The sequence below is a fragment of the Grus americana genome, chromosome 11 (assembly GCF_028858705.1).
Source record: "Grus americana isolate bGruAme1 chromosome 11, bGruAme1.mat, whole genome shotgun sequence".
Taxonomy (NCBI): Eukaryota; Metazoa; Chordata; class Aves; order Gruiformes; family Gruidae; genus Grus; species Grus americana.
Window position 1 is genome coordinate 23,898,375 of NC_072862.1, and position 27,893 is coordinate 23,926,267.

The following is a 27,893-nucleotide window of genomic DNA, read 5'->3' on the forward strand; positions in this document are numbered from 1 at the left end:
GATGCCTTCTAATGCCAGACTGCAGGCGGGGAGGAAGGGACATTCCGTTCGGAACAGCCGTCATTTCCAGCGAGGCCGCCTCACCGCTCTCCTTGTCAAACAACGATGGAGCAACTCACAGATCCCCAAGCCCTGTAACACTGGTAACTCGTTCCATTCAGTTCAACAGAAGATTTCCCGTGAATACTTTTCACATATATATTCAGCTATAGATGACAAGAGTGGCAATGCTAGAAGTTATCCTTTTTATTTGTGATGTTCAGCTTAAATCACAAAAAACCTGATTCCGTTTAAAAAACACGTAACATCTCTACCTCCTAAAACAAGATGCATATGGATGAAAATTTGACAAAATTAATCCGGGAACAGGTTCTGCAGTTAGACCCTATTACTTAAGGACGCAAGCATTGCCAATGAAGTCAATAAGCAGAATAAAAAGGAAACATGATTTTCTTTATCTAAAAAACCCAGAATCTGATTAAGCACATAACTGAATGGGAGTTGGACATTTAACTCCATTCAAATCCTTTTAAAGTTTCACCGTGAAAGAACAGTAAATAATGGATCATGCAGTGGCAGATAAGGAGGCCTGAAGTCCTGAAGAGTGGAATTTTGGCTCACCTGATGCTGCCTTGGATAAAAAAAAGAAAATACGTATTTCAGAAAGTGTCTGCAAGTACTTCACTGAATTTAGTCTTGAATAAATTTTATGGGTGAACTTCAGTGATGGCTGGCACCTCTGAGAATTTCTGAATGTTCCAGCATCAGATTATACTTTTATCTTTTCATTAACATTCTGTTGTCATTCAAGCCTTAGATTCAACTTTAAATGTAGATTTATTTATTTATTTCAGGTCAACCACTTCCTTTTTGGCTTAAAATTTGAGAGTGAAACATATAATTCATAAATTTTGGGGAAAGAACCATAAAATGACAGACTAGTCATAGGAGTACTCAGCTTCCCAGTTTTGCCTAGGCAGAGAGCTGCCGAGATCCAAAAAAACCATTCTCGTGGGAAACAAAACAAAATAATCCGTACATGTGGCTGGCTGGCTGTGACCCACTAAAAAGAATTATTTGCTTAAGCAAACCTAAAACTTACTTATGAGATGAGGGTTCAATTTTGTATATTAGAAAAATGTGTCAAAACGATAGGGAGCGCCCAGCCTACTAAAGCCCAGGCTTGCTCAAAACAAGCAAAAACACACCAGTGTGTCAAGAGTCTTCTTAAGAGAGCTCTGATACCTGAATTAGAAATGAAAGAAAGCAAAGAAGTACCAAAAGACATTTTTAGCCTGAATCCTCTCTACCCTAATACACCCTAAAGTTACAGGAGGCTGTCGTGTTCTCAGATGGGGAGAGGTTCGAAGAAATCTTTGGTAACGCACAAGGGAAAGCAACGGGACAAATCTCTACGATTTCAAACACTCCAGTTTGCTGCAGGAAACCATCGATTTCCATCCTAGTGACACTTATCAGGAAGAATGGGTAACAAAGACCATCATCTGCTATAGCCTAATGTCTACTGAAAAACATTCCACAAATGTGTATCAGAGTTCATTTAACTGGAAAAAAAAACCCAACCCCCCAAAAACCCAACAAAGGAGCAGAGGCAACTTTCACCATACCACCTGAAGAGCTTTCAGCTACCTAGAGCAACATACTGCTCACCTACGTACGCACTCAAGGGAACCTGCTGATTGCTTTTTATATTGCAGAGCAATGGATATCTTAACACAGACTGAACATACAAGAACACAGGGCATACCACAGCATCTCTCAATTTAATTTTCTTTTCCAGAATCTGCAAACAATCCTCATTTACATGGTTCGACTGGAACTCTGGCATAGTTGGGGTGGAGCAGGGCAGGGCTTATTGGGCATCTAGAAACTAGGTTTGCCTGAAAATGGCCCTTTTGACAGATCCCTAGTGACTGATCCCTATTTTTGACCTTATAAATTGCTTACACACACACACACAAAAAAAAAAGCAACTCCTCCAAACACCATTTTGCTTTCAACATCTTTTGAAGGAACACTGACTCCTCTCCAAACATCTATTGTATTAATCTACTGAACAGCTAAGCTATGAAGAGATGACTAAAACAAACAAGGACAAAATATGCGCAGTGAAGTACTGAACAGAGCTGTTTGCCAAAGTGTTTTCTCAACGCCCATATGCTATAGTACGCTTTTGCTTCTTACTCCTCATTAAATCCTCCAAGGCCATCTCGTCGCAACGCTGCAAACCCTCCCTCCAGCACTGTGCCCTGGTGCTCCTGGGCCTCCTGACAATGAAGGGGGTTTATGCGACACACAGGTTTCTGTTGGCAATCAAAGGACTCATCTCATTCATTTATACAAAAGCCATCTGTCTTTCCTGAGCATTCCCAAGGAAACACGGCACCAAAACTCAACGTATCTTAGCTAAGGAACGATCCATGGCAGTTTGAAAGCAGTACAGCCATCTTGTAAACAAAGGCAAATTCAACAACGCTGCATCTGAAATGCAGGGCTAACTGGTTGCCATAAGGTGCATAGGGATATTTATATAATCCAAGAGCAAAATGGGAGAAGATCAAATTATCTCCCTTTTGAAAATTTCTCTGTCTCAAACAGGATGAGGTACTTTGAATCCCTCACCACCACTTAGTCTCCTCACCTTCTTACTGAAGTGATTAGATTTGAAATACAACGCACTCCAGTATGCGATATTTGAGTCAACAGACAGACACATATAGAACATTAAAATTTTAACCTTTATGTTGGGGGCAAAAACATGAAGCTTGTTTTTCAGAGGTCCAAAAGTAGCTGCTTGTCATTTTTCCATCAGCAGAGCACACTTTTGAAAGAGTAAGACACAATGCTTTGGAAGACGCACGGCGTACGCCAGACAAGTCAACGTTAAGCCTGACCCATGTCAGCCAGTCAATTTTCTAAAGGCTTTCCTTTCACCTCGGAGGTGCCCTCCTAATCTAGACGCTGCCTACTTTGGACTAAAACTCCACCTTCTACCTGGAGGTGGTCTCTAGACTCATGTAGTTCCATGTAGAAAAGGAAACAATTTCTTATTCCAAAAAAAAAAAAAAATGAAACCATGTTTCCAACTGAAATTCCACCCTACCCCACACTCTCTGAAGTCAATAAAGCGGAGGAGAAGTTCTCAATTTTGTCAGGATTTCATTCCACGACACTCAGCAGCCAGATTGCTCTGTGCAATTATATACTCATCTCTATTTCACCCCAAAATGGTACTCAATCCTAATGCTAATCTAAGAAGCTTATCTGCAGCTATAAGAAGATATCTGAAACACACAAAATGTCAATGCAATGACATCCATAGCATTATTTGTCTGTTCTTGCTGTGCTACAGCACTCAAACTTATTCTATCTGTATGAGCAATATAGAATACAGCCTGCGAATACTGAGCAAATATCAATACAGTTATAAAAAAGAAACAATATGAAAACTTAAAATGCAAAACCAAACACTATAAACTTGTGGGTGGTTTTAAAGCACAGGTTTGTGCTGCTAAACCCGACGGGGTCACCACGAAGCCCTGGCAGATGCAGCTGGTCTGCTGTGCATTCCGCAACGCACCAGTGAGAAAACATTGGACTGGAGCTGCATGGGAAGGTCACAGACCCCAATGTTTCATCACTAAATATGCCTATTGTCTACATCAAAATCATTTGGCAGAATGATTAAACACAAAAAAAAATCTGACTAAGAAAAACCATCAAGTTATGCATGAAAAATGAGATTATGGCATCAGAATGAAGGTCACTGCAAATATGCTGACCAGGAAATCATTTCAAAGTTAACCGCAGTAAATGTGGCTTAGACCTGTTGCTTGAAAAATATGTATTTTCTATTTATGTTACATGCCCACTTTTTTTATGTTTACACTCCATAATTCAGGCTGAAAGGGGGGAGAGAGAGAGAGAGGTGAGAAGTCATCACAAGATGCCTCGTCTGGCAAAGAAATGAGCCCCCCGTACATCTGGGAAATGACTGCCCTGGACTATTATAGACATACAGTTAACACATACGCAAAAACAAGAGTGGAAAACTATGGCAGCAATTAAGCCATGAGGATATTGTCAGGCACAATTAAAGGTCACAGAAATAAAGACATATAATAATCTTATGCTTCAGACATGCATAACATGTAATATCTTAAAACAAAATAGTACTGTCTCAGAAAGGTAATGTTTTTATTTTCTACACCAACAAGGACTACCAATGCACGTGACTTGAACAGTGATGACTTCAAATGTATCTTACATCCTATTAGCAAGCAAGAGTTTGATAGCTTGTTAGGACACAGAGCAGAAGCAGTTGAAAAAGGCATTAGGGGAACGCGTAGCCCCGCGTAATCCAAAGCAGGGTTAGAGGCAGCCTAAAGAATAAGGTGGTTATCGTACCTTCACTGGCAAGCAATCGCTTGCTTGATGCAACCACCAGCAAGTCATTCCAAGCCCTTTAGATGCAACTCCACCGGTTGCCACCACGATGCTGAGCCCAAGGCAGGAAGAGTTATTTTGTACTTTTAAAATGAAAGCATCAGGAAACCAGACACAGCAATCACATTTTTACATTCCGCTGACCCTCAATTTAAAACCCTAAAAATAGCGTTTACATTTCTGGTGAAAAAAAACCCAGTTTCATCAAAAATTAAGTAAATGTCTCACTGACAAGCTGAAATACGTGACAGCGTTCAGGAGTGCTGCACCAGTGATCCTCTCCACCTGAGGAGGTCAGGGCCACCTCCTGCTCCAGCGAGAGCCCCAGACCTCACCTACCGCTGGGACAAACACAGCATAATTCAGTTTCCTGCGTTTAGTCCACGCTCTGTTTCTGCGTTACATTTCAGTCTAGTAAAACCCAATGCCAGCAACAGCGGCTGCATGACCAACCCTAGCTCTTTGTGAAAGCTAACAGGGCAGGCCCCACCGTTGGGTGGCGGTTCGGGGCGCAGTGGAGGGACCCCAGCCCCTCAACGCCCACACCCCCACAGCACCAGCGCCTTCCCCAGCCCGCGCGGTGTGGCTGAGCGACTCACGGGGACGGGAGCGGGGTCCCTCGCTGCCGCCAGCGCTTCCGCGGATGCAGCTCCTCCAGGGAAGCTGTGGGGCTGCCAGCCAGGCTCCTTCTGGGAGCGGGGATCCCCCTGAGGGCAGGCCGCTCCTCTGCACCCTCACCCAGAGGTCCTCCCCCTGCTCCTCCTCCGGCCTGACAGTTCACATGGCACTGACCCGGCTCCTTCCCTCTCCACAGGGAGCTGGTTAACCCTTTCCTTGGAACAACAGCAACACCAATTTTTCCACCTAAGGAACCCCTGCTCCCACCGCCGTGGCCCGGCGTTGAGCTGAAAACAGGAGCAAGCACACGCTCTGTCTGTACCTGCTGCTTTCTGCCTCAGCTTTCCCTGCTAGACAGCTCTGGTTCAAAAATACCCCTTACAACTAATAAAGCGACCTTTCAACAGCTTCTCTGCCATTACTTGTTCTTCACAATAAGCATTATTTTCTCTCTCTAAAGCTACTAGTATAAGACCAGTTTTACAAAGTTATAGTCATTTACTATATAATTCTCAGCTATGTAAAGGTTGTTGCCACAGAAAATTAGGTGGCTCAGGCTTTCATCAGTGTTTAAAAAAATGTCTACTTAAGTCTGCAAATTGAAATATAACATCTAATTAGGAATCCTCTGATTAATCATTATTCTTTACCATCTTGGATATTGCTTTGATAAATGAGGCTTAGGAGTCTTGCGAAGTCTTAATTACCAATATTCCAGATGGCTAAGAGTTGTATACAGACTGTCTCTGGGTACGTGGAGCAACGGAAGACATTTATATTACTTATTTGTGGCTCTAAATGCATACACGCATACCCAGGTCACTTCAACCGCGATGGCAGCTGCGCAGAGGAACGAGGCGGCAGGCAACACACCCCGCACTTCTCATGAAAGCCATTCGGTATCGAGGGTTACCAGACCGCTACCGCACTCAGGAGATGAGGCGCCAGAGCCTAAAATTAGAGGAGACTCCTGTTGTCACCATGGGAAGCTGTAGAGCCCGAGGAGACGCCCCCTGAGCTACCCTCAAAGGCGGCATTTTGAGCACACCCGAAGCACCACGTACCTAGAGGAAGCCCACAAGCCCTTGTGCCAAACGAAATAAACTTTCCCTTGCAGGGAGGAGTGAGCGGAATAACAATGTGATAAAGCACCGTGGAATATCAATGTGGAACAAGCGGCTGTCCTCACAAGGATTCAGGTGACCAAGCCTGCCTCACTTCTGTGAGCAGATGTGGCACGCGCCTCCCGCCAGCCATGGTGCGGAGCACAGCAGCCTGTGGTCCCTAAACCAGCAGACCCGTCTCCCCGCCCTGCAGTGCCATGGGGAGCTGCTCCTGCCACAGCGATGAAGCTAACTGCACTGCTGAGCAGCTTCTGATGCTTTTTTTTAAATTACTAATTAATTAATTATTTCTGAGACATCCTCCCATGTCTTTTGATACTGACTTCAACTTTTAAACACCAACTACCGAATCGTTTGCATCCCCCCTCTCCCGCCAGGTTAGCATCCCCACAGCTGGTGAGCACAGCAATCCGCAACAAGGGCGCCAACTGCCCGGCATCCCGGTCTTCAGCGGTGGGAAGAGACAGGTATCGAACAATATGAACTACACCCATAAAAATTAAACTGCACATAAACCCATCATCTGGCAGATGCAAGTGTTTGGGTACCTGATGAAACCATCTCTATATGCGGTGTGAGAGACAAGCATACAGCAAATCAGAAAATGCGATTTTGACCTCGAGCAGCATTTGTCGACTGCAGGATTTCACAGAACCGTACTTGTACTAGTCTGATTCACCAAACCTCTTGGAGAAGGCAAATGGTCTCAAGTACCTTTCAAAATCAGCTAGTTATTACTAAGTTTCATTTGGGAAGACTTTTGCTCATAACAAGCAGTTGGATAAGAGGAATACAATCTAATTTGGGGACCATATTTTTGGAGGCAGAGATGGATCTGCTCAATATATCTACTGTGTAAGCCTAATTACTCTTTCTACCTTATCAAAGGTCAAAGAAATAAAAGCAACCTTATCTGTAGCTAATCTTTGTAAATTTTAGTGCAGCTTTCTTCTGAGGATTGCCCTCTTCACATCCTGAGTGCACAGACTGCATCTTTCGGTGATGCACGAGAGCCAATCCACGCAGCTCGCTACTTTCTTTTGTAGCAACCAGATGGAAAGGAGCACCTGGGAAAATCTTTGCCAAATCAACATAATCTATCCTGGGAAAAAACCTCCTGTAACTCTTAGTTTCACTTAACCAAGTAGAGCAGAATATAACCGCAGCTGCCAAAGCCTTTGGCAAGGCTCGTTTCTCTGCAGTCAGTGATTTGCAATCTGATAGCATCTTACAGACTCAGGAGTTTTTTCAGGCATTTGCAGTACAGCTCATGCAGACAAATACATTTATCATCTGGGGGTGAGAATGTTGGAGAGGGTATTTTACTCAATGTAGAGATTATTTCAGATTGACTTCTCCTCCTAACCTCACCTGAAAATGCAGCAAACCCATTTCCATGGTTCCTGTCTGGGGATTACCAGACCTTACAGAGTTCCAAAACGCAGATAATAAAGCTCCTCCAGCTGACTCTAAAACTAAACATTGCTATCTTTTCCCTTTTATGTCTTCAGATAACTTGTTCACGGACAGAGAGAATCTGTGCTGGAAATCCAAATCAAACATCCTTCGCCATGTAAAATAAGTATTTAGGCTGTAACCTAAAAGTTACTCCTTTTAGCTTTGTGGGAAACTTAATCAAGTCTGACAAGTCTCCATGTAGGAGGCAAGACCAGAGTGAAGATTTTTCCCAAGTTTTATGTATTTTTGGCTGATGAAGACAAAAATCAGCAACAAAGGTTACTAAAAATATTTTATGCAGCTGCAGTAGAGTCAAACACAATCCAACCGTGGAACTGCAAGCTTACAAATAAACCTGCAACAGGTTTGCGTAACCCAGAGCTCAGATACCTTAAATTCAACAACGCATTACACATTCACCAGGGCTGACACCTCATCGAAATTCAGTTTTAAACCTTCAAATTACAAAATCCCAATGCAAATTAAGGAGGTTTACTCACACAGGTTACTTTCCGGTAAATTTGAGCAGCATTCTGGCATTCTGAGTAAGGGTATTCTGAGGTAGCCATTTCCAACATGCACATTCCAAAAGCATAGACATCCACAGATTCATCGTAGTGTTCCTCATACATTTCCGGGGCCATAAATTCTGGTGTACCTACACAGACATGCACAAAACCAATGTAAATTTTCAGTAAAGTCTAAACGGCTTTAACCACAATGTTTTTCGCCTATGGGTAGTGTGCCCGTTACAGCTGTGTAAGGACGCATGCAAGATTATTTCAAAAGAGGGAAGTAACTAGAATAAGCTCAAGCATCCTCTGGAGAAGAAGCCCAAAGTCAACACACACACTTACGTACCCATGGTGTGCACCGGTAATAATAATACGGGGCAGGGGGGGAAGTATCAAAATTCCAAAAACAAACAAGAGAATGAGATATGGCACATTTCCTGACCATACTGGAAGTCACGAAATGGTTTCTTTTTTGGGGTGGAGAGAGGGATGCGTACAGGCTTGAGGAGGTGAAAAGGAGATAAGAAATGAGAACCTTCACTCTCGTTTTTATCAATGCAAATTTGCATTTCTTTTCCTCCAGAGATACATAGCAACCACCCGGCAGACAGACAGCACTTTGAAAGCAAGCAGTATCACAAATCACCTACAAAGTCACGCACAAAACATTAAACATAATTCTGTCACTGGTTTAGTGGGACAAATCATTGAGGCTACTCACAGAATAAGGTCCTACTCAATGGGGATTAGGGTGTCAGAAATCTGACGCAACAGGATAAATATTAAGTGAAGCACTGTACTTACTGCTTCACAACGAGAAGTTGCAGCTTTATGACAAGCAGCGACTTACAACGCCTGCAACGTTTGCACAGCAAACTACTCTGAAACATGTGGTCTTATAAAGCAAAAGGGGAAAAAAAAAACCCACTTAGGTAATTTATTCCAGGAACTGTATCTCGTAATGTAATTTATGCTTAGGAGTCAAGATTAATTTATTTCCTTTTTACGTTTAGAAAGGATGAAGGAAGAGAGATCGATGCAGTCATGCGTTGCGAGAGAGGACCAGTGAGCCGCAAGTACCAGGATGCCAAAAGGAGGGCGAGAGCTCTTGGACCACACGAAGGACCCAAACAAACTCTGCCCGTCAGCCGGGCAGCAGCCGCCTCGGTGCCCAAACTGCCCCCAGAGCCCCACAGCAACCTGGCAGGTCCCTGGGCTCTGTGTGATGGCATCTTGACATCAGCAGCAAAAGCACAAATGTAATTAAAGTAACAAATACAGGGAAAAAATAGTTCTCACATATCTTTGGGGACTTGAGGTAAGCTTTTTTTTTTTTTTTTTAAGGGCAACATAAATAGCATCTCTCAAAATTCAGTAAAAACTCTGCTTTATTCTCCGGTCAGTAAAAACTCTGCTTTTGGGTTTTTTCCCGAAGTAGACTTGGCCTAACTCACAAAACAAGCTTCAGCACGAGCATTTCTGCAAAATTCATTTTGCAAAATTTGGGATCGATGTCTCCCCTTGTTTGTGTCCCTTCTGCCTCAAAGACACTCAATTCCTTCAGGCTTTGCACATCAGCCAGACCCATGTTGTGAAAGCTGAGCTTAACTTAGCGCCTGCTCTGAGGGTTTTTCTCCCAGCTGTCGCACAGGCTGAAATGGTTAACAACTGCCAGATAGGGAACGGTTTTTGGAGCTGCTACCTTGTTTTAGAAGGAACAAGACTCAGAGGCAGGAGCGAATCTCATGAATTATGGAGCATTTAAAGCAAATCTGAAAAAGTGATAGCTATAGTCTAAGAAGCAAATGAAATTCTTGACACCATTCCAAAATAGCAGGAAAATGACATTTCCCCCCATCCCTTGGGGGTGGGAAGGAATACATGCAAGCATTCTTTAACAAAACAGGCCACCTAGATGTAAAGCTGCTCAGCATCTATTCAACTCCTCTTGGCAGAAGGAGTTTTGCCCTGGCTCAACTCCCTGCAGAGATACACTGCAAGGTCAGATGAGCATCAGCGACGGCATGATCACAGCAAGGGAAAAACTGGACCTCAGCCATGCTGACTTCATTCCGTTCAGACCGATGTAAAATTGCAGCTCCTAATATTCCTTTAAAGCTAATACACCTACGGAGGGGGCAGAATTACTCATCTCACCAGCGTTTCCAAGCCCTCCTAATTCTTTCCTTGGAGCAGCCCTACTCATGAAAATGATAAGCTTGGTTATATCGCCAAAATGAATGCAGACACCTTGCCAGCAACCTGCAGCCCTTTTCAGTATTGAATTTCTTTTAGACACGAGCATGCTTTGATGGAGTTGTGGTAACAACTGATTTTACAAAAATTTGTATTGCTACTACTGATATTATTCCCAGTTTTGGTATTACTGATATTTCTACAAATAATTGTAAAGAATTACAGTCTCTGAAAATTCGAGATGCTAAAATAACTATTTAGGCAACTACTGTCTGGAAGATAGGATGCTATTTTCATATATAGTAAGGGAACAGTGGTTGTCACTATAAGTTTGCTAACTCTAATTACCGAGAATCTGATTTCTATTTATATTGTGAGCTGAAATATGACTACGTACATGGTAACTTCCCCCGATTTCAGCATAATTTCTCAGGAATTTGCAGCTTCCTAGACCCATCACCTACAGAGCTGAACAAGGGAGATTTGCTATGGAAGCTTGTGTAAAAAAACCACAAAATGTTTGAGAATGCAGGAAAACATTACATTTACGCAGAAAACATTACACACAACTTTTGCAAGGAAACGACGTCTTTCAACAGCCGTTCCGAAAACATCCTCCCAGTTCAAGCAAACCCAAGTTCTCACACTCCTCCTGCAGGCACCCCCTAAGGGCATCAGCTATTGCGTTTCCTAGCGCAAATTTCTTTTATTGGGTACCTCCTGATTTTTAATTGCAGACGTCGTTTCAGCAGGACTCTGCCAGGATGGCGTGGAGGCAGGGACGAGCTCTGCAGTCGTCTGCAGAAGCAGCCTGTTTTGCTGATGCCCCAGTAAACGGGGAGAAGCTGTTCCAGCCAGACCAGCTCCACTACGACCTCTCCGCAAAGGAGAAGCCCAGCTCCGCGGGGCACTACTGCCTCTCCCTTTGGCAAAAGCAACTGTCCCTATCCCGGCATCTCTGGAAGCAGAAGACTTCCCGGGGGCTTTCCCAGGGAGAGAGCAGGGCATCCTTTTTAGGCCCTCTCCCCCCTCTTCTCTGCCCGGCAGCAGCACTGAGCCTGTTCTCAGGAGGACGATGCACACAAGCTGCTGCGAACCCTTGCTGCTGCTTTTGAAGGAGAGAGGAGAAGGATTTGTGGATACCAAGTCATAGTTCAATTAAAAAACAAACAAAAAAGTGTTTTACCATTGTGATACAGAAGGAAGGAGAAGAGGAAGTCATGACACCATTTCCCACCGATGGAGATTTTTATGATGATATAAAGGGAACAGTCACAAACCCATTTTAATCTCTACTACCAATCTAAAAATGAAAAAACCACTACGGCAAACTGTGAAAGAAAGATACTAAAAAGACAAGCAGCATATCAACAGAAGGAAGCCAAGGAGAACAGGAGGATTACCTATTACACTTTTGGCAAAAGAAGCTCTCTTGAGGGTTGCCAGACCCAAGTCTCCTATTTTCACAGATCCAGTTGGTCCAGTAATAAAAATATTGTCACATTTTAAGTCTCTGTGAATTATTGGCGGAGTTCTTGTGTGCAAGAAAAGAAGACCCTTCAGGATTTGCCGGCACCAACTACGCAGGACTTTTGGTTTCATCACTTTAAATCTCTTCAGATACCTACAGCACAAACACACACAGAAGTGCACATAAAGAAAATGAAGTGTTATTAGAGATTCTAGGGGCTTTAACAGCTGAAACTCCATTCTGGATAAAAGCCCCTTATTAGATGCCATAATAGTAGCTCAGAAATATCACAGAATTGAAAGAAATAGATCTTTTCAAAGGAGGAATTAGAGCATTCATTTTTAGGGACGAAGATAATAAGCATTTTTGGTGCGAATACAACCAAATATTTGCAAGTCTAATACTACAGCAATTCACTTCATGCAGAGAACAGCTTTACAATATGTTTCATATATTCAAATCGGAAGAATACTGAAGTTTAATTTTAACCACAAGACTCTGACCTCTGTACCATGCACCTGCATTTTTTCCATTTACCTAAACACTGACTGGGAGGGTACATTTTGGAAAAATATAAAACCTGCATATGCACTGGCAGAGTAGCACACTGGATATATGCAGTGATGAGCGCTGCTCCCATTGGGGCTGAAAATCTGTTCCAGAATTCATGCCAACTGTTTTATATCAATCTTAACAAGATTGTCAGTATCAAAAGCTATTAATTAATATTGTTTAGCAGATAACCTAGAGCACCTTCTGCTTCAAAAAGAGATTCTACCATTCAACTGCTATTCTATCCAAATTTTATACCAAAACATGCAAATACAAGCACAAAAGCAATCACAAAAACACGCCCTGACAAATTAAAACGTCGCAGGCAGGAGATGAAGCACGCCAGAGCGCTGCTTCTAGTTGTGTAACTGAAACAGGAAAGCAGGGAAAGAGAGATGGAGGCCAAAATTCTTCCTGTCAAATCAATGCACTTCAAACGCGGGGACAGACACCAGAGAACAGCTCCATTTTTTTCTTTTATCTGGAGGTGCCTTTTTTCAGAATATGAAAGTAGGATTTTTCTAAAAATTTCCATCGCTATTCTTAGCCTCCTCACCAGGAGCGCAGTACTTACGTCTTCAGCGTTCCAGAGGTCATCAATTCAGTAACCAGCACGATGCATCTTTTGCCTTTTACACAGGATTCCCAGAAGTCGTAAAATCTCACAATGTTTGGATGCTGTAGACCTTTCAACATTTCTGCTTCCTCCTTAAATCTCTGCCTCTCTACTTTTGTGAGTTTTCTGTCCTATAATCCAAAAGGAGACATTATTAGTAGTGAACGGACAAAAAGAAATAAAGGCACTCCATGGCTTGGGTATGCAGAATTTTAGATATATTTTATGCTTGTATCAAAAGCAATTATAAAATCTTTTACGTAAGAGATGAGCAGCGTGTACAAACTAGGGCACTCGCCTTAAATCCAGTGCCAAGACAACAAAGACTCGCGGCCGAACAGAGATGCCTGTGCTACGCTGGGCTACATGACAGCATTCATATTTCAGGGAACATAAACACACCCGTGGCTTGATGGATCAACACGCAGCTATTTACTTCTTGCTTTGGTTTTGTGAGGCTCGTTATCACAGATATGAGCACACGCAGGATTTCATTTCCAGGTAGCAATGTCCTCACGGCTAAGGCGCTGCCGACTTTGCTCGCCACCCTCGGTGACTTACGGCAGTGACCACCAGGAACCAGGCTGGGATGTTCAGCCCATCTCTAGGGACAAATTAAAACCATACCCCCCTCCAAAAAAAACCCCCACAAAAAACCAAGCCACAAAAAACCAACAACCCAAACCCCCTTAAACCGCCCCCCCCAAACCCTATAAATGTTTCTATTTGCTTTTCTGCCTAATTTTACAGACTTTTCTCTTGTTAACAAAGGAAGGATTCGAAGCTGTCCTTCAGCTTTTTCTGTAGGCTGCACATTGACCGCACGGAAATACTTATTCCTTCAGATTAGAAATGTGAGGAATGTCATCTTCTACTGCTCTGTTTTTCCTAGAGAAATGTAGGAGCGTTTACCAGAAGCTCCAGGCTGTGCAGTGACCCTGCGCGGAGCCGTGCAGCCCATCTCCTCCGGCCCTGGGTCAGCGGAAGGCTGCTGGGTGCCTGCACCCACTAACAACACGGAGATGGACCCTGACAACTCGCAGCTCAAATGCACGCTCTAGCCTCCCTACACCACGTAAAAGAGCAAAATGGGAGTTTTGCCAAAGACCACAGCATCGCCATCGGGTTTGTGTCCCCTGGCCGGTTGGTCGGGCTGGGAGCACTTTGCTGCCCTAGAAATGAAGCTTTTTCATTCTTTAAAAGGCACAATTGTGTAACTGTTCTTACAGAAGCAAAGGCTCACAAATCACTAAGATTAATTAGTTCATATTTTAACCTCAGACATTTTCCTTTTCTTGGCATGTTTACAAGACCATACACATAGTGAATTAAATTGGCACCCAGCGTATTTGTAACTGCGATGCAGAGGGATCAGGTGCTGCCATTTTGATAGCCTGCCCTTCTCTGCGATCGCAAAGACCTCGATACACGAACAAGAACTGCCATGGCTACAAACAAGTCAGCTTTACACAGAGACTTCACGGGAAGAAAACCCAGGTTGAAACAATGATGCTTTGGCTCTGCTTGGAAGACAGAAAACCTTCTTCCCCGGCAGCGCGCGTGCATGCGTGGGGGGAGCATTTCCATTTTACACTGTGGCTGCCGAGGAGGTTCTCAGTTTTCTTTACGTTTTATGGCCGGCATCAGAGCTAACGCTGCCCCGAGCAGCAGCGGCCATCGGCTGGCACAGTGGGGTGCCCGGCGGGATGGATGCCTGGGTCCCCAGGGGAGCAGGGAGCACCCCATGCCCAGCGGTGCTGCGGGGACAGGCGGGCAGCAGCATGCTGAATGCCAGCAGCTGACAGCAAAGCAGGACTTCTGCTGCTCGGTAGCAATGGTGGTTTTGTAAGTTTAAAAAAAAAAAAAAGGCAAGAAAAAAAAAAAAAGCAGGCTGTCTAATGAGCCAGGACAGAAGAGCCTGAGAATTGCTTTCAAATCCATCACTTCTTCCCCTACTGCTGAGTTTCCTCTTAATTTAAACCCTGTAGAATAAATCAGACACACTGCTATTAAGGAGGAAAAGGAGCAAGTCCTTGTGTGAGACAGGAAGAGCAGAGTGTGGGCTAGCAGAGAAAGGAAAAGGCGGCAACGCAGATCCAGCAGTTTTTAAAAACCTTCTAATTAAAAAAAGTAATACCATAGCCCTTGACTCTCATTGCCAGACTTCTGAGCACTGTGAGAAATTTTCCACTGCTACTTTAAGGGTAATTTTTTTAAAATATCCATCAGACACTGCAGACAATCATATTCTGTATATCCCACATACTATGAGGGCCAGATCATTTGGACTGCTGTCTGAATTCTAAGTGCTACAATGGCAAGCTGAGCAGCAAACTGATTTTGGAAGACAAATATGTGTTTTATCTCTAACTACAGTGGAAAGAATCTGGATTTTTTTTTTTTCATCAGAATGGTAGCTGAGCATCTTTCTCAGGAGAAAGCCTGGTGCAGTACCAACACTTGCGAGGCGAGGGCAGGGAAGATGCTGTAAGGGCTCACACAACCTTGTCTAAATCCCCCCACATAACCTAACACGTGAGTTGTTGGCCAAAGCATGCACTGTTTCTGAAAGGGCTTAACAATTGAACCGTTTTCTACTCTGAAGCAGCAAAACCACTCGTTTAACTGCGTGACTCACTCAGGGTTTATCCAAACCCACAAAACCTTTGCTGGGGTCACTTATTCCCCATCATGGAATCCACGCAAGGCGAAATGTCCTTATGCTGAAGGGTGTAAACCTGAAACAACCTTAGGACATCAATTTTTAAGATGGGGAACAGGATCCTTTGGAAAGGTCATGCCAAAGAAAGCTTAAGCCGCTTAACTGGATTTAAGGCATCACTTTGCATAACCCAAATTTATCAAAATTTGGGGGAACGAAGCGAGTTTCCAGATTCACCCAAGGAGTCATGAGCCACCACGCTATCTGCAGCAGCAGATGGTCACCACATCATACAGCTGAATGAGGAAGCTCAGGGATGCCGAGTTACACGCCGGCCCTGCTCCTCCATAGCTTCACAAGCGCAGCAGCAGCATCACGCCGAGTCAACAAACAAGCTCCTTGCTCAGTCTGCTCCACTGCATTTACGGCCCTATGGCTATTCTGAGCTGCCTCAAGATGTGAAACGTGGAAAATGTTCTTCTCAACGTGATCCGAGAGATATCAGAATTAGTCTGCAGATATCTACACGCTTCGTCTCCTTTTAAGGCATTCACACTTCTTGGCTCTTTCCTCGCTGGGACACAAAGTCTTGGCTCAGGAGGCGACATTGTAATTCCATTTCAAATAATTGAAAGGTTCTCAAGCCTACTACTTAGCACCGAGGTTTCTAAAATAAACTTCAACCTTCAAAAGTCCACAGCAATTGTGCTGAGCTGGTTCAACTTTTCCAGAGTAACTGAAGTTAAACGGAACCAAGCAAGAAGCGAGACAGCTGCTCAGATTGCGTTACTGCTACGAAAGAATCTATAAATTTAACTTGTTTCGTCGTTTTAATAAACCTCGAAGAACAGTCAGCTCAAAAGGCTTCAGTACCGACTTTGTCAGCGGCACAGCCGGAATCTGAGCACCCGAGGGAGCGGACACAACAGCAACGAGCTTTCTCAGAGCTTTACATGTAGCAGCTTTGCAAATGGATACACAACGCAAACTCATCAATTGCCCAGTACTGTACTGCAATGCCACGACTAGAATCACGCCCAGCAGCATCGAAAGCACAAAGTCATACAAACACGAGAGCAGACAGGAGATTGCATCTCCTGCCACGCAGCCTGGTTTAAAAAGGCATTCCCCAGGGCAGCCACGCTGCTCTGTGGTCGGCTGCCTTAACTCTGTGACCAGAAGTTGCTATTTTATTATTACAGCTACTCCGGGCCCCTGCGGTGAGGTGTTTACGGAGCGCTTCTGCAGGAATAAGCCCCACGAGTGTGCGTTGGTGTGCACCTCAGGCACAAGTCACAGTCACGCGGGCTCCACGGTCTCACCTTGCATATAGATAAATAAGCATTAACTGGGTTGGGGTTATACAACGTGTCCTTCACTATGAAAGGCAATCTGACAGATAGATAGTAAGCAAGTGGTAAGAAGAGGTTATCAATTGTAAGCTACCTTTTCCTCATTAATTTTCCTAGCTTTCCTGTTGCAAATCAGATAACTGCATGGTTGGTTTTAAGCATCAAACCACTGAAAGCTATTCGCATCTTTTTGCAAGGAAGAAAATAATTCCCAATTAGTACTTTATATCCTTGCTAGTGGTAAATTACACAGCCATTCAGAGAGACTGGAGTAAAACAACATTTGCAGCAGGAAGCTACGTTAAAGTGAATCCTCTATCCGTAAATCGTATTTCTGCTAATCTAACATGCACATATGCTTGCTGCTTCTCCTTACTCGTTGCAGGCAGGACATATACCCCTCTTTGTTAATATAAAATCTATCCCTTCATTAAATTCCTTAGCGGGGAATAACAGCAAAGATTGGAATCAGTAAGTAAATGTGTGAACAAAAAGCTTACGAGTTAAATTTCTGGAATGACACCCAAATTAGCAGCAGGAACATGTTCTCTTAGTCATCTCCAAGCATCATTTCCTCCAGGTTGTAACATATGGGCTCTGACTAAGTCTCTGAAATTTCTACGAGCAAGAGACTGGCTTTCACCTGAGTCTAAGAAAGATTAATAACTGAGGTCAAGTTTCTTGCCTACTTACTTAGTCCTTGGCCTAAGGACTTCTACTGCTGTGTCCAGCTAGTCTATAAATATTGGGTGGGTTTTGGTGGGTTTCTTTAAACACTTAAAGTGACATAGCTGTATTTACTGATGGCTATTGAATTTTACCTAACGGGACAAAGTCCTCATTGCGGAACAGAGTAAGGTCTGTCTGGGTAAGATGGCAAGCAAGTGAGGGAAGGGTTCACCTCTGTCATGCAGAAGCTGTGACACCTCTCCCCATATCAGCGATGAAGAAAAGGAAACTGAAGAGGCACTTCTGACACAGGAACAGAAATCAAGTATCTAAATCAGCAGAATGAACATCTGTTCATACCATTACTTCTTCACACCTGTGTGCCAAATCTGTACATTTGCTCACGCACCAGAACTACTCTTCTAATCAGAGATCGCCTTGAGATATGACGGGGATCCATTGGCAGCTTTCTCCTGTGTAGCTGTCTGTTGGTTTATTGTGGATTTATGAACAGACGTGCCGTTCTGGTCTGCCCTACAGTCACGAGTTCGATAGTGAGATACCCAACTTGGTGGGAACAGGCAGCAGCCTTCCCGGACATCCTGGGGCGTAAGCCAGGAGCTTGCTTTGATCCAACACTGAACTTGGGACACATTAGCTGGTACCTACATATGACAACTCTTTAAATTCTCTATTGTCAGTACTGCCTCTTCAGGGAAACGTCACAATTTTGCAAAAGTTTTCAAATTTTAAAAATTCAAAGGCCTTTAGAGATAAAGGTGAAAAATAACATATTTTAGGAAAAAAACCCAGAATTTTTGTATTTCAAATGAAAACTTTACTCATTTAGAATCAGGGACTCATGGAATCCCAGACTGGTTTGGGTTGGAAGGGACCTCACAGTCCATCCAGTCCCACCCCTGCCATGGGCAGGGACACCCTCCACTAACCCAGGTTGCCCAAAGCCCCATCCAACCTGGCCTTCAACACTGCCAGGGAGCCAGGGGCAGCCACAGCTTCTCTGGGCAACCTGTGCCAGGGCCTCAGCACCCTCACAGGGAAGAATTTCTTCCTCAGATCTCATCTCCATCTCCCCTCCTTCAGCTTCAGGCCATTCCCCCTTGTCCTGTCACTCCCTGCCCTTGTCACCAGCCCCTCTCCAGCTTTCAAGTGCCATTTAGTACAATCATTTTTTGCATTTCACACTAAGACTTGTCTAATCCACTATCAGAGGCATCTAGGATTTCTCCCAGATGTAACTGGGAGCAAAACCAGGCTCAGACACACCGCAGTTTGGACTGTGAAGAGCTCGAGATATTACTGAAGTAGCAGCTCTCGCGTACATAGTACTGAAGTACCAGCTCTATGCCTTTATTATAACATCAATTTTTAATAGCATTCAGGACCTTTTATTCCCACAGTCTGTACATTCAATTATAAGCACGTATGATTTAAAGCGATACTAAAGCAGAAAATCCCCTTTCTGTGAACAAACAGCAGATGCCATTAGACAACTTGCAAATCAGGAAAAAAAATTCACAGCTTCATTACAGATCAGCATTCAGCCAACCTTTTTCTTCACTAAGTCACCCTTGGTGAAGTTACAGCCTGCTACTTTTTAGCTGCATTAGTGAAGCACAGGGAGGTTTCCCAGTGGTAACTCATTTTTCCAAATGCCTATGAAGCAGCCCTTGCCCCAAGGATGCTCACGACTCAAACAGGAGCTACAGAGGGAGATTCACCTATTTGCCTGAGTCACTGCTAGAAATCAACAGAAAATTAGGAACTGAATTCGATCTTTATGGCTAAATCTGGCACTGCGGAAAGGCTGAGCTTGCTTTTTTGCTGGACACAAGTACAGCTTGCTACTTTTTAAATTGCTTAAGGGACACGTCAAAGTCTTATGGCAGAGCAACAATGAGAGTCACGTCTTCTACCGAACCAAGGGGAATCAACATCTCAAATCACAAATCTCAATGCAAAAGCCATGAAAACACCCAAGACACCCAACATCGTGAGCAGAGACCGTGTTTTACAGATGAAAACCTCCCAACACAACTGCACTATGATAGTTTACGGTTAAACAAAAAAGTTCTTGTCACAAGCAATTGAATTAATTGCAGGTAGCACCCCATTAACTCTGTTAATTACCAGTGCTTCACAGGTTCCACATAAGCTTGTAATTGTAGATGAAATACCAGAAACAGTTCAGGCTTTGCCTCACAAAATGACTTTTTCAAAGGTAACTGTGGAATCAGTGTGTGAAAAGCTGGACAAAACCCACGACATCAGATCACTTCTGCTCACACAGAAAGGAAAAAAAAACAACCAAAAACCAAAACAAACACCACCAAAATCCATGTTAGACATGTCATGAGAATTTGTTTTTTGGTATTTTCTGGAATACACTTCTGAACCCAGCGGTCATTAAAGTCTGTGCAACAGTGTGTGCTGTTTTTAAAAAGCATTTTGCTTCACATACTTCATGCCATCCACAAACACAGCACCTGGGCGTGTAAAACGTCTAACACTACGAGACGTAATGCCTCAGACAGATGAAGCCAAGTTCCGTTGTCCTGGATCCTGGTCCTGTGCCTGCCCCCCCCCCCCCCGCAGCGGGCTCCTTCTGACGTCTGCCTTCATTTCTAAGGGGTTTGGAAGGACGCGAGTTGCAGACTGGAAGGCTCAGAAAGAAGGTACAAACACCTCAAGGCACAGCGGCCGAGGCCTTTGTCGTTTTAGTAACTGCGGTTATGAGTCACCCTTGTTTCGGTGAGAGACTCGTACAAACCTGGCAGCTCCGTCCCGCTGGCCAGGGTGGCCGCAGCAGGGCTGGGAAGAGGTGTCAGTGCTGCTGCGCCTCAAAGTCATCTTCAGAGAGATGGAAAGGCGCGGAGGGGAGCGAGGAGACACTGCTGCCCTCGGAGGGCTGGTGTTTCCCAGTGTACTGCAGGTGTAACGACAGGCAAAACCCATCTCCAGACCGGTACAGCGGCAGGACGCTTGCATGCAGAGAGAAGCCATCCCATTTTTTTTCTTTTCAGCTTCTCTCCTTACTCTAAGGCAATTTTCAAATTAACTTATTTTAACAGGTATCAAAATCCCCTTGAGTTTCTCTTTGCTGTGTGCTTGCTAGACAGAAGCATTGCCTTTCCCAAAAAAGAGGGGCTGCCATTCCTCGCCTGCCAGAGGGAGCACCACCACCTTCCTCAGCCTTCCAAAATGAACTGAAAACACTGCTATTTACCCCGCGCTATCGATCTGCCCGTAAACGTTAATGCTCATTTGGCCAGTAAGCTTTGCCAGCCAAAATTAACTCGGCACGAAGAATTAGCAGAACAAAGCAAGTTTTATTTAGCTTTGCCCTGGCAAATTTAATCTACGTGTGGCTTGTGTAGCATTCAATCCTGCCTTTCTAGCAGGCCAATTTCATTTTCATCCCATTTTTGCTACCATTTCCCATCCTGCTATAATCTAGCAATTCAGTACTGTGGTTCGTAAAACACACTTAAAGTGAAATATTCTTATCAGTGAATTAATTATAATCCACCAGTAACCCTAATTAGAGGGGAGGACGCTCAGAGCCACAGACATTCAGACAGAATAAAAGAGTTTTGCTGTGACCCGAGTGCAGCTGTGTAACATGCACCTTCCAGCATCGCAGGTGTTCTGGATGCTAAAATCTGTCAAAATGGTAAATCTGCTACAGCCCAACAGAAACATTCGCATGGCTTTATGGTTTCAGTAAAATGCTCTGCAAATGACTAAAATTTTCTTCGCAGCAGTAACAAAGCTGAGCACTAGCTAAAACAGATTCATTTCTATCTGCTGACACCTGATAAATAGAAGAACATAAAAGTGACAGTTATATGATGACTTTTAAATGCTTTGTATTAGTTTTTATCATTTGTGAAATATGCTCATTTAGAAAAGTCACTTAAAACAAACCATTCCCTTTGGAACTTTTGTTTAGCCAGAAATGCAGTAACAGAAAATATATTATCACGTTTGCAATGCAGATCATTCAAGTCAGAGCATACGTTTTCTCTTCCAAAATGAAGCCCTTGAACTGTCTTGGATTTGCTCATCAACCACAGGTTAGGCAGCCTTATCAACCCTAGCAGATACGCACCGAACAGGCCTCTAATTACAGACTAAGTACATTTAATTTAGGAAACTACCTGAAAAATTTTCAAATTAGTAAAAAAGCCAAACCCCAACCCACAGAACACCCCAAAACTGCCCCCCAAACCAGGCAGCTGAGGAAAGACATCTGCAGAGCTCTTCAAACGGCAGTGCTCACACAGCGCTGAGCGCGCCTTTCCTGTGGGCGCTTTCTCACGAAAGCCACCTCGTGCCAGGCGACTGCAGAGGAAGAGACATTTCTCCTGGCCGCCCGGCGCTGCGCCTGAAGGCCCTACAGGCCATCAGCAGAGCTCAGCCCAGGACAGCACCGGCACCACCAGCGGTCCCCATGGCCTCCGTGCCAGGGAACAACCGGCACCTTCTGTCTCCTTTGTCACCCCAATGGCCGCAGCCTTTATCTACCTGGGCACATCCTGTTTTCCTCCTGGAGAACAGCTGTCCTGGTGCACAGGCCCGGCGGGCCGGGAGAACTTGCCCACGCAGCCTTTGAGGTGTTTGGCATCTTGAACTTTTCACGTCTTTGCTTTCACAAAACAAGTAAGACTGAACAAGCGCATGTGTGCCTATGTCCGTACATGCTGAACTTTAATTATATTGAGGGAAAGGAATATGAAATAGCCAGACAACAGAAAAGTGACAGGTCTTTGCAATGGTGGCTTAATAGATCCTGGAGAGAAACCTTTTCAGTTCTTCACTCATGTTGTGGCCTGCTGAGCCACCTACACCTCGTCATTTCATTCTTCTGTGCCCACATTTCGCACCTCTACGACACACAAAACCGTTAAGGAGTTCCCCGGTACAGCCTGGAGAAGTAGCACCGTAACCAGCAGCATCATGAACTCCTCCTCCTCCCAACCTGCTTCTGTTTTCTGCTAGGGACCTTTTGGGGGAGTTCATTGGAAATACAGGAAAATAGTCCTTTAATACGACTTGCAGTTTCTGTTTTGGGGAAAAAAAAAAAAAAAAAGGAAAAGCAGCCTTGTAGAGGGCCATATTATTGCAAATACCCAACTTTAACTCTTGCACCTGGACAGTCAGGGTCTGAGTGGCCTCGGAGCTGCCCCAGGAACATGCCGTTCTCGATCCAACCCTGCTCCTCAGCACGCAACACCAGAGAAAGGACCAACTGCTGCTGGAAATAAGATTCAAAAGAAAAGATACGTGGGCAGGATACAGTGCAAAGACGAAGGGAAAAGCCAACAGGCCATCTTTTCTGCTGTAATAATTCAGAGACTGGAAACCAGCGTTCCCTGCAGCGTGCTTGCAAAACTCTCACAAAGTAGGGACAGGGATCTTTCACCGCTACAAAGACACTGTGCAGACTGGGGTATCCCTGCTCCTGAACGCTTATGTAGTACTTTATCTGGAGTTTGGGAGTGCCTTGCTTGGGAACCTTTTTAAATGCTGAGAAGAGCTGTCAGTGTTGGTGCATTCCTGGCACCACTTGACAACCTGTTAGAAAACACCCCAAGGCAAACGCCGCGCTCCTGGCCAGGATACATTAATCAACGGCTGCTATAAGGGTTAAGAATTAAGCTGAAAGCATCACATTTGTAACAAAATATTTCCTTTTTCTTTTTATTTCCTTTCCCTCCTGCAAAGCTTGACATTCTATAGCTCTGCCCAAAAGAATAACACTAGTATGTCAGCTAAAACATACTAACAGCTAACAATTTAACTTCCTATCCCTTGAAGAGCAAAGCGTGAAAGGGTAACATCAACATGGGTTTATGAGAAGCAGACCTTGGCCACTTTCCAACCAGATTATATGTTTGGATTGATAAAGATAATAGAATTGACATAATAAACTCTGCAATGCATTTGCTTCACATTAAGAAAGAATAAGAATGAAACAGAAAATATCCATTTACATAAATTGATTAAAAATTGGGTAAGTGATCAGTCACAAAATAGAAGTTTCACATATAAAATACACATCCTTGATGATTTTCATAAAAATTTGTATTTTTATGAAGAACTGTAATAAAAGCCTATTGTTACTAATAGACTTTACACTTTGAAAAGAATTAGGAGAGCACTGAAGCATAAAGACAACAGGTCACAAACGGAGACCGAGATGCTTGCGTAAGCAGTGCAAGCAGTCCCACACGCCTGCCCAGGAGGTTGGTAGCCTGGAGCAGGGGCAGATCAGGTGGTGGGGGCTGGAGAGCCAGACTTGCTAAGCGGCGGTCCTGAGCTGGACCTAGGCAGGCCAGCGCAGCCCAGCACAGCCTGCCGGGCAGCAGCAACGCCGGGCTGGACTGGGAGGCTGAAGCAAGAAGAGTTTCTGCTGTTTTCTCCTGCTGCAAAGAGCATCTCCCAGCGCAGAGCACACTGTTCAACATGCCCCCCAGCATGGACCATGGTTTTAGGACGGGATCCCTGGCCATGACTAAAGAGTTTGGTCTGCACAACTTAGCTCAGAGAGGGTAAGGGATTATCACAGCTTCATCCAAGAAACTCTTATGAACTGAGGTGCACAGAGATACTTTCTGACTTGAAGTCTGCGATGTAGTTATGTTACAGCCATACTTATGTTATAAACAACGTGCTCTTGCCTAAGGTCCTGGGACACTAATTCGAATGCTAGTTTTCAAATGCAAACAAGATAGTTCCAATCTTGGTGTTTTCATAGGTCCTGTCTAGCCAAGTCAGCAGCACCAAATCTAAACAAATGGGAGCGATGCTCAGCGACAGAGTTCGTGCAGCCCGTTGTGACTAGAGCTTGAAAATTGGATGAGCAAAAAAAAAAAAACACACCAACCAAAAAAACCCCCAGCCAAACCAAAAAGCATTCCTTTAACTGCATCTTGCGCTGGCAGATTCCCAACCGGTGGGCACAGATGGATTCTTTGCAGGTCAGCGTGTTCAGACCCCTTGGCCGCAGCTGTTTAATAAGCTGAAATCTCTGGCCTACAGAAGTATGGATTTTATAATGTGATGCAAGGAATGTTTCATACACCGTATTTAACAAACATCATCAGACATTCAGAGACTCTACAGAAAGCAATATTAATCAGAAGACTATGGGGACTACAGAGAATTTTATGAAAGATTTCAAGAACAGAATACTTAAAAGACTTTCAAATGGGAAAATTAGGTTATGGAAGAAAACGGCCTGGTAGTTTGGGCTTCAAACTCAGATTTCACTGAGTAGGGCAAAGAGAAGATACTGTCAACACAGAGATATTATTTGCCAGAAAAGGCTTGCTGTGTGTTTAATCACGTTATTTCCTACATTTGTAAACCACAAAGAAACCCACGCACTCTGTTCTCCCTCCCTCCCCCAAAACGCTCTGCAAACAGGAGAAAAACCACCAAAGCCGGCTTTACTCTACAAACTCCCTCGCAAAGGAGGTGTGTAAAGACGACGCTATCTGCGGCTATCTTGCACACTCAGTAACGGTGCATACCTAGGCAAATAAAAGCTCTTTTCAAGTTGGCGAGTGTTTGGCTTCAAGCGCACTAACAAGTTTGCCCTCCTCTATTAATTTCAGTAAATAGACTAACATCTCTTTGAAACAACTAGAGAAAAAACCCAATATTGCATACAAATATCACACTGAGTCACACCACCTGGTTTGAGTGCTTGGGTGGTGGTGGTTTTTAAAAACAAACTGCACTGCCTGCAAAACTTCGGGTTGAAGATCCATTTGGTTCAATGCACACTAAACAAAATGGTTCTGTATTCAACAGACACATAATATTACTGCTGAACACCTTCATTAAGGAGTTATAATGAATAAATAAAACTTTACTAGAAGTTAGGGAAAATGACCTGGAAACTCTGCCTAGTTTTCATATGATTTTAAAACACTTTATAATTATTCTTTAAACTTTACAAAATTCAGGTATTTCATCTCTCCTTAGAGATTTTGCTATTAATAAAGACCAATCAATATGCCCTTTTAAGACTGCAAATGCTGGTCTCTCTGAAGTCCCTGTGGCTCGCACAGCACGAAAGCTTTTTCCTGGCATGAAACAACAGCTTAATTACTCGTGATGGAGAACCAGCAATTCGAGTTAAGACATTTTTTTTTTTCATCGCCAGCAGTAACGGACGCTCACTGTAAGGACCGTAAACCCTGTGTTTCCCACAGTCCCCAGGATAAGTGACAGGTGAGTACACAGAAGGGCTTCATCGGTCAACAAGTTATTGTTCAGTCGTGGGGAAAATGGTACTCATACCGTTTCAAATGAAAGCACAGATGTCTGCAGAGCAGGCTGGAAAAAAAAAAAAAAGGAATGCAGGATTTAACCACGTATCACAGGACATTACTCGTAATTGCCCTACCCTGGGATGAAGACATGTTGCAGGATATATCCTTGCAGGAAAACACCCAAGACCATTACTGAAATTAAAAGCAAACCAGACACCCCCAAATGATTCTATGTACCTCTCTCTCAGTAAAACCACTGTTTGTGGGACACTCGCTCAGCTTTGCCTTTCCCCACCGCCCAGCCCGAGGCGGGCTGGCACCAGGCAGCCCCAGCACAGCATCACCCCTTGGACCACAGAGCTGCCCCGCTCAGGTGGCCACAAATGGTTACGGACGCAGTAAAATGAGGTTTAGTTTGAGAATGGCAAATTGTCACTAAGAATCATTTTAAAAGTTTCCTGGGGAAATCAAAGAAAGCAGCAAGGTGTGCGTTTTAACATCAAATGCTTTTGCTCAGAATTTCTGAAGGGATACAGTCTCCCCTGTGAAACAGCACTAAGAAGAGATTTCAGAGTCTCTGCCTGTGCATTCACGGGTCTCAGTTTTAATATTTTCATCCCTTTAAATGAAGTATTAAAAATCCCGCTTTATGTTTGAATTCATTCTTTTACTGTTTATTTCTTTACGCATTTTCTATAAGGATTTCAGCAAAACCTGGATTAATGCAACATACAACAGAGGATGAATGAATTTAAGTCTATGAATCTAATTAAACTCATCTGTAAAGTGATGAGAAATGTCATCAATTCTTGCCCAATAACTTGCCCAATTCCTCCCAAACCCTCCCTACACCTCCTTTATGTACAACTGCGTTGTATATTCAGGAAAGACACCGTGATAAATGGCACAAATAAGGCATGAAAATACCTTAAAGGCTTACATAAGAGGGCAGGGCTGTCTTTAAAACCCATCGGCACGTTAAAATCCAAGGCCACGCACTCATTTCCAATCAACTGTACACAAGTTCAAAGCATACGCTGCAGTTCCAGTCCACTCAACTGAAGTCAGAAACAGCAGTTTGCACTTTTTAGTTTCAGCTCATGCTGATGCATATGCTAAGGTGAGAGGCACAAAAAAGTTCAGAAAACACATTATAAAAATAATAAAAATCTTAAAATCACTGTGCAACTTGGCAGCTGTTTCTCCTGGTGCGCGCACAGCTCTATCTCGTGAAGCTGCAAGGGATTTCTGAGCCTTCATGCTGGTTTCCAGATGAAAGCTTGGTTATAAACACCATGCAGTGCATTAGTGTTCATTCCTCGGCCACGCAAGGACCACAACGTGTTTTACAGATGCTAATTTTGCCAGGGGACAATTTTGCAGGATGACAGATCCAGGGCAGAAATCACAGCCGGCCTGAACTCCCATGGGCTGTCCCTTCCGGCGAGCTTTCCACACCGGGCTATCCCCGCACATGTGGCACAGCTGGCCAGAGCCCAGCCCGCAAGCCCAGCCATCCAGAACGCACTCGTACAGCCTGACCCACTTGAGAGCTCGTCCGAACGCAGACCGGCCACTTCCCTCAGGTCCATCGTGCAGTCAAACCCTCTGTTTTCTAGACAAAAATTTACAGACTCAGAAAGGGGAGACAGCCGAGGAAACGGGGGCACTCCACAGCTCTGCTCGTCTTGCAGGAAAGCCCACAGGAGCTCTATTTTCCTCCTCCAAGCTCTCCGTCCTATAAATCATTACGCTGTTAGTACGCCAGGCAGCACCAGATTGGACACGTGACGCTTATCTGACTTGGTTAACACCATCTGCCTTCACATGCGAAAGAACGGTTCAAGGCACATAGACGCTGCATCACTCTGCAGAAGAGCACCAGTG

At 44.1% G+C, this 27,893-nt stretch overlaps 1 protein-coding gene across 8 annotated transcripts in view; it reads right to left on the reverse strand.

The window, feature by feature from the left end:
* The window catches only part of WNK2 (WNK lysine deficient protein kinase 2), a 112,707-nt gene that overhangs the window by 60,753 nt on the left and 24,061 nt on the right, over positions 1 to 27,893 (reverse strand). For all 8 annotated transcript variants that reach the window (XM_054838145.1, XM_054838141.1, XM_054838144.1 and 5 more), the window contains exons 3-5: positions 12,976 to 13,148; positions 11,782 to 12,002; positions 8,168 to 8,325 (exon numbers count right to left, since the gene is read on the reverse strand). In XM_054838145.1, the coding sequence (XP_054694120.1) occupies positions 8,168 to 8,325; positions 11,782 to 12,002; positions 12,976 to 13,148 (552 nt within the window). The remainder of the gene's footprint in view (positions 1 to 8,167; positions 8,326 to 11,781; positions 12,003 to 12,975; positions 13,149 to 27,893) is intronic.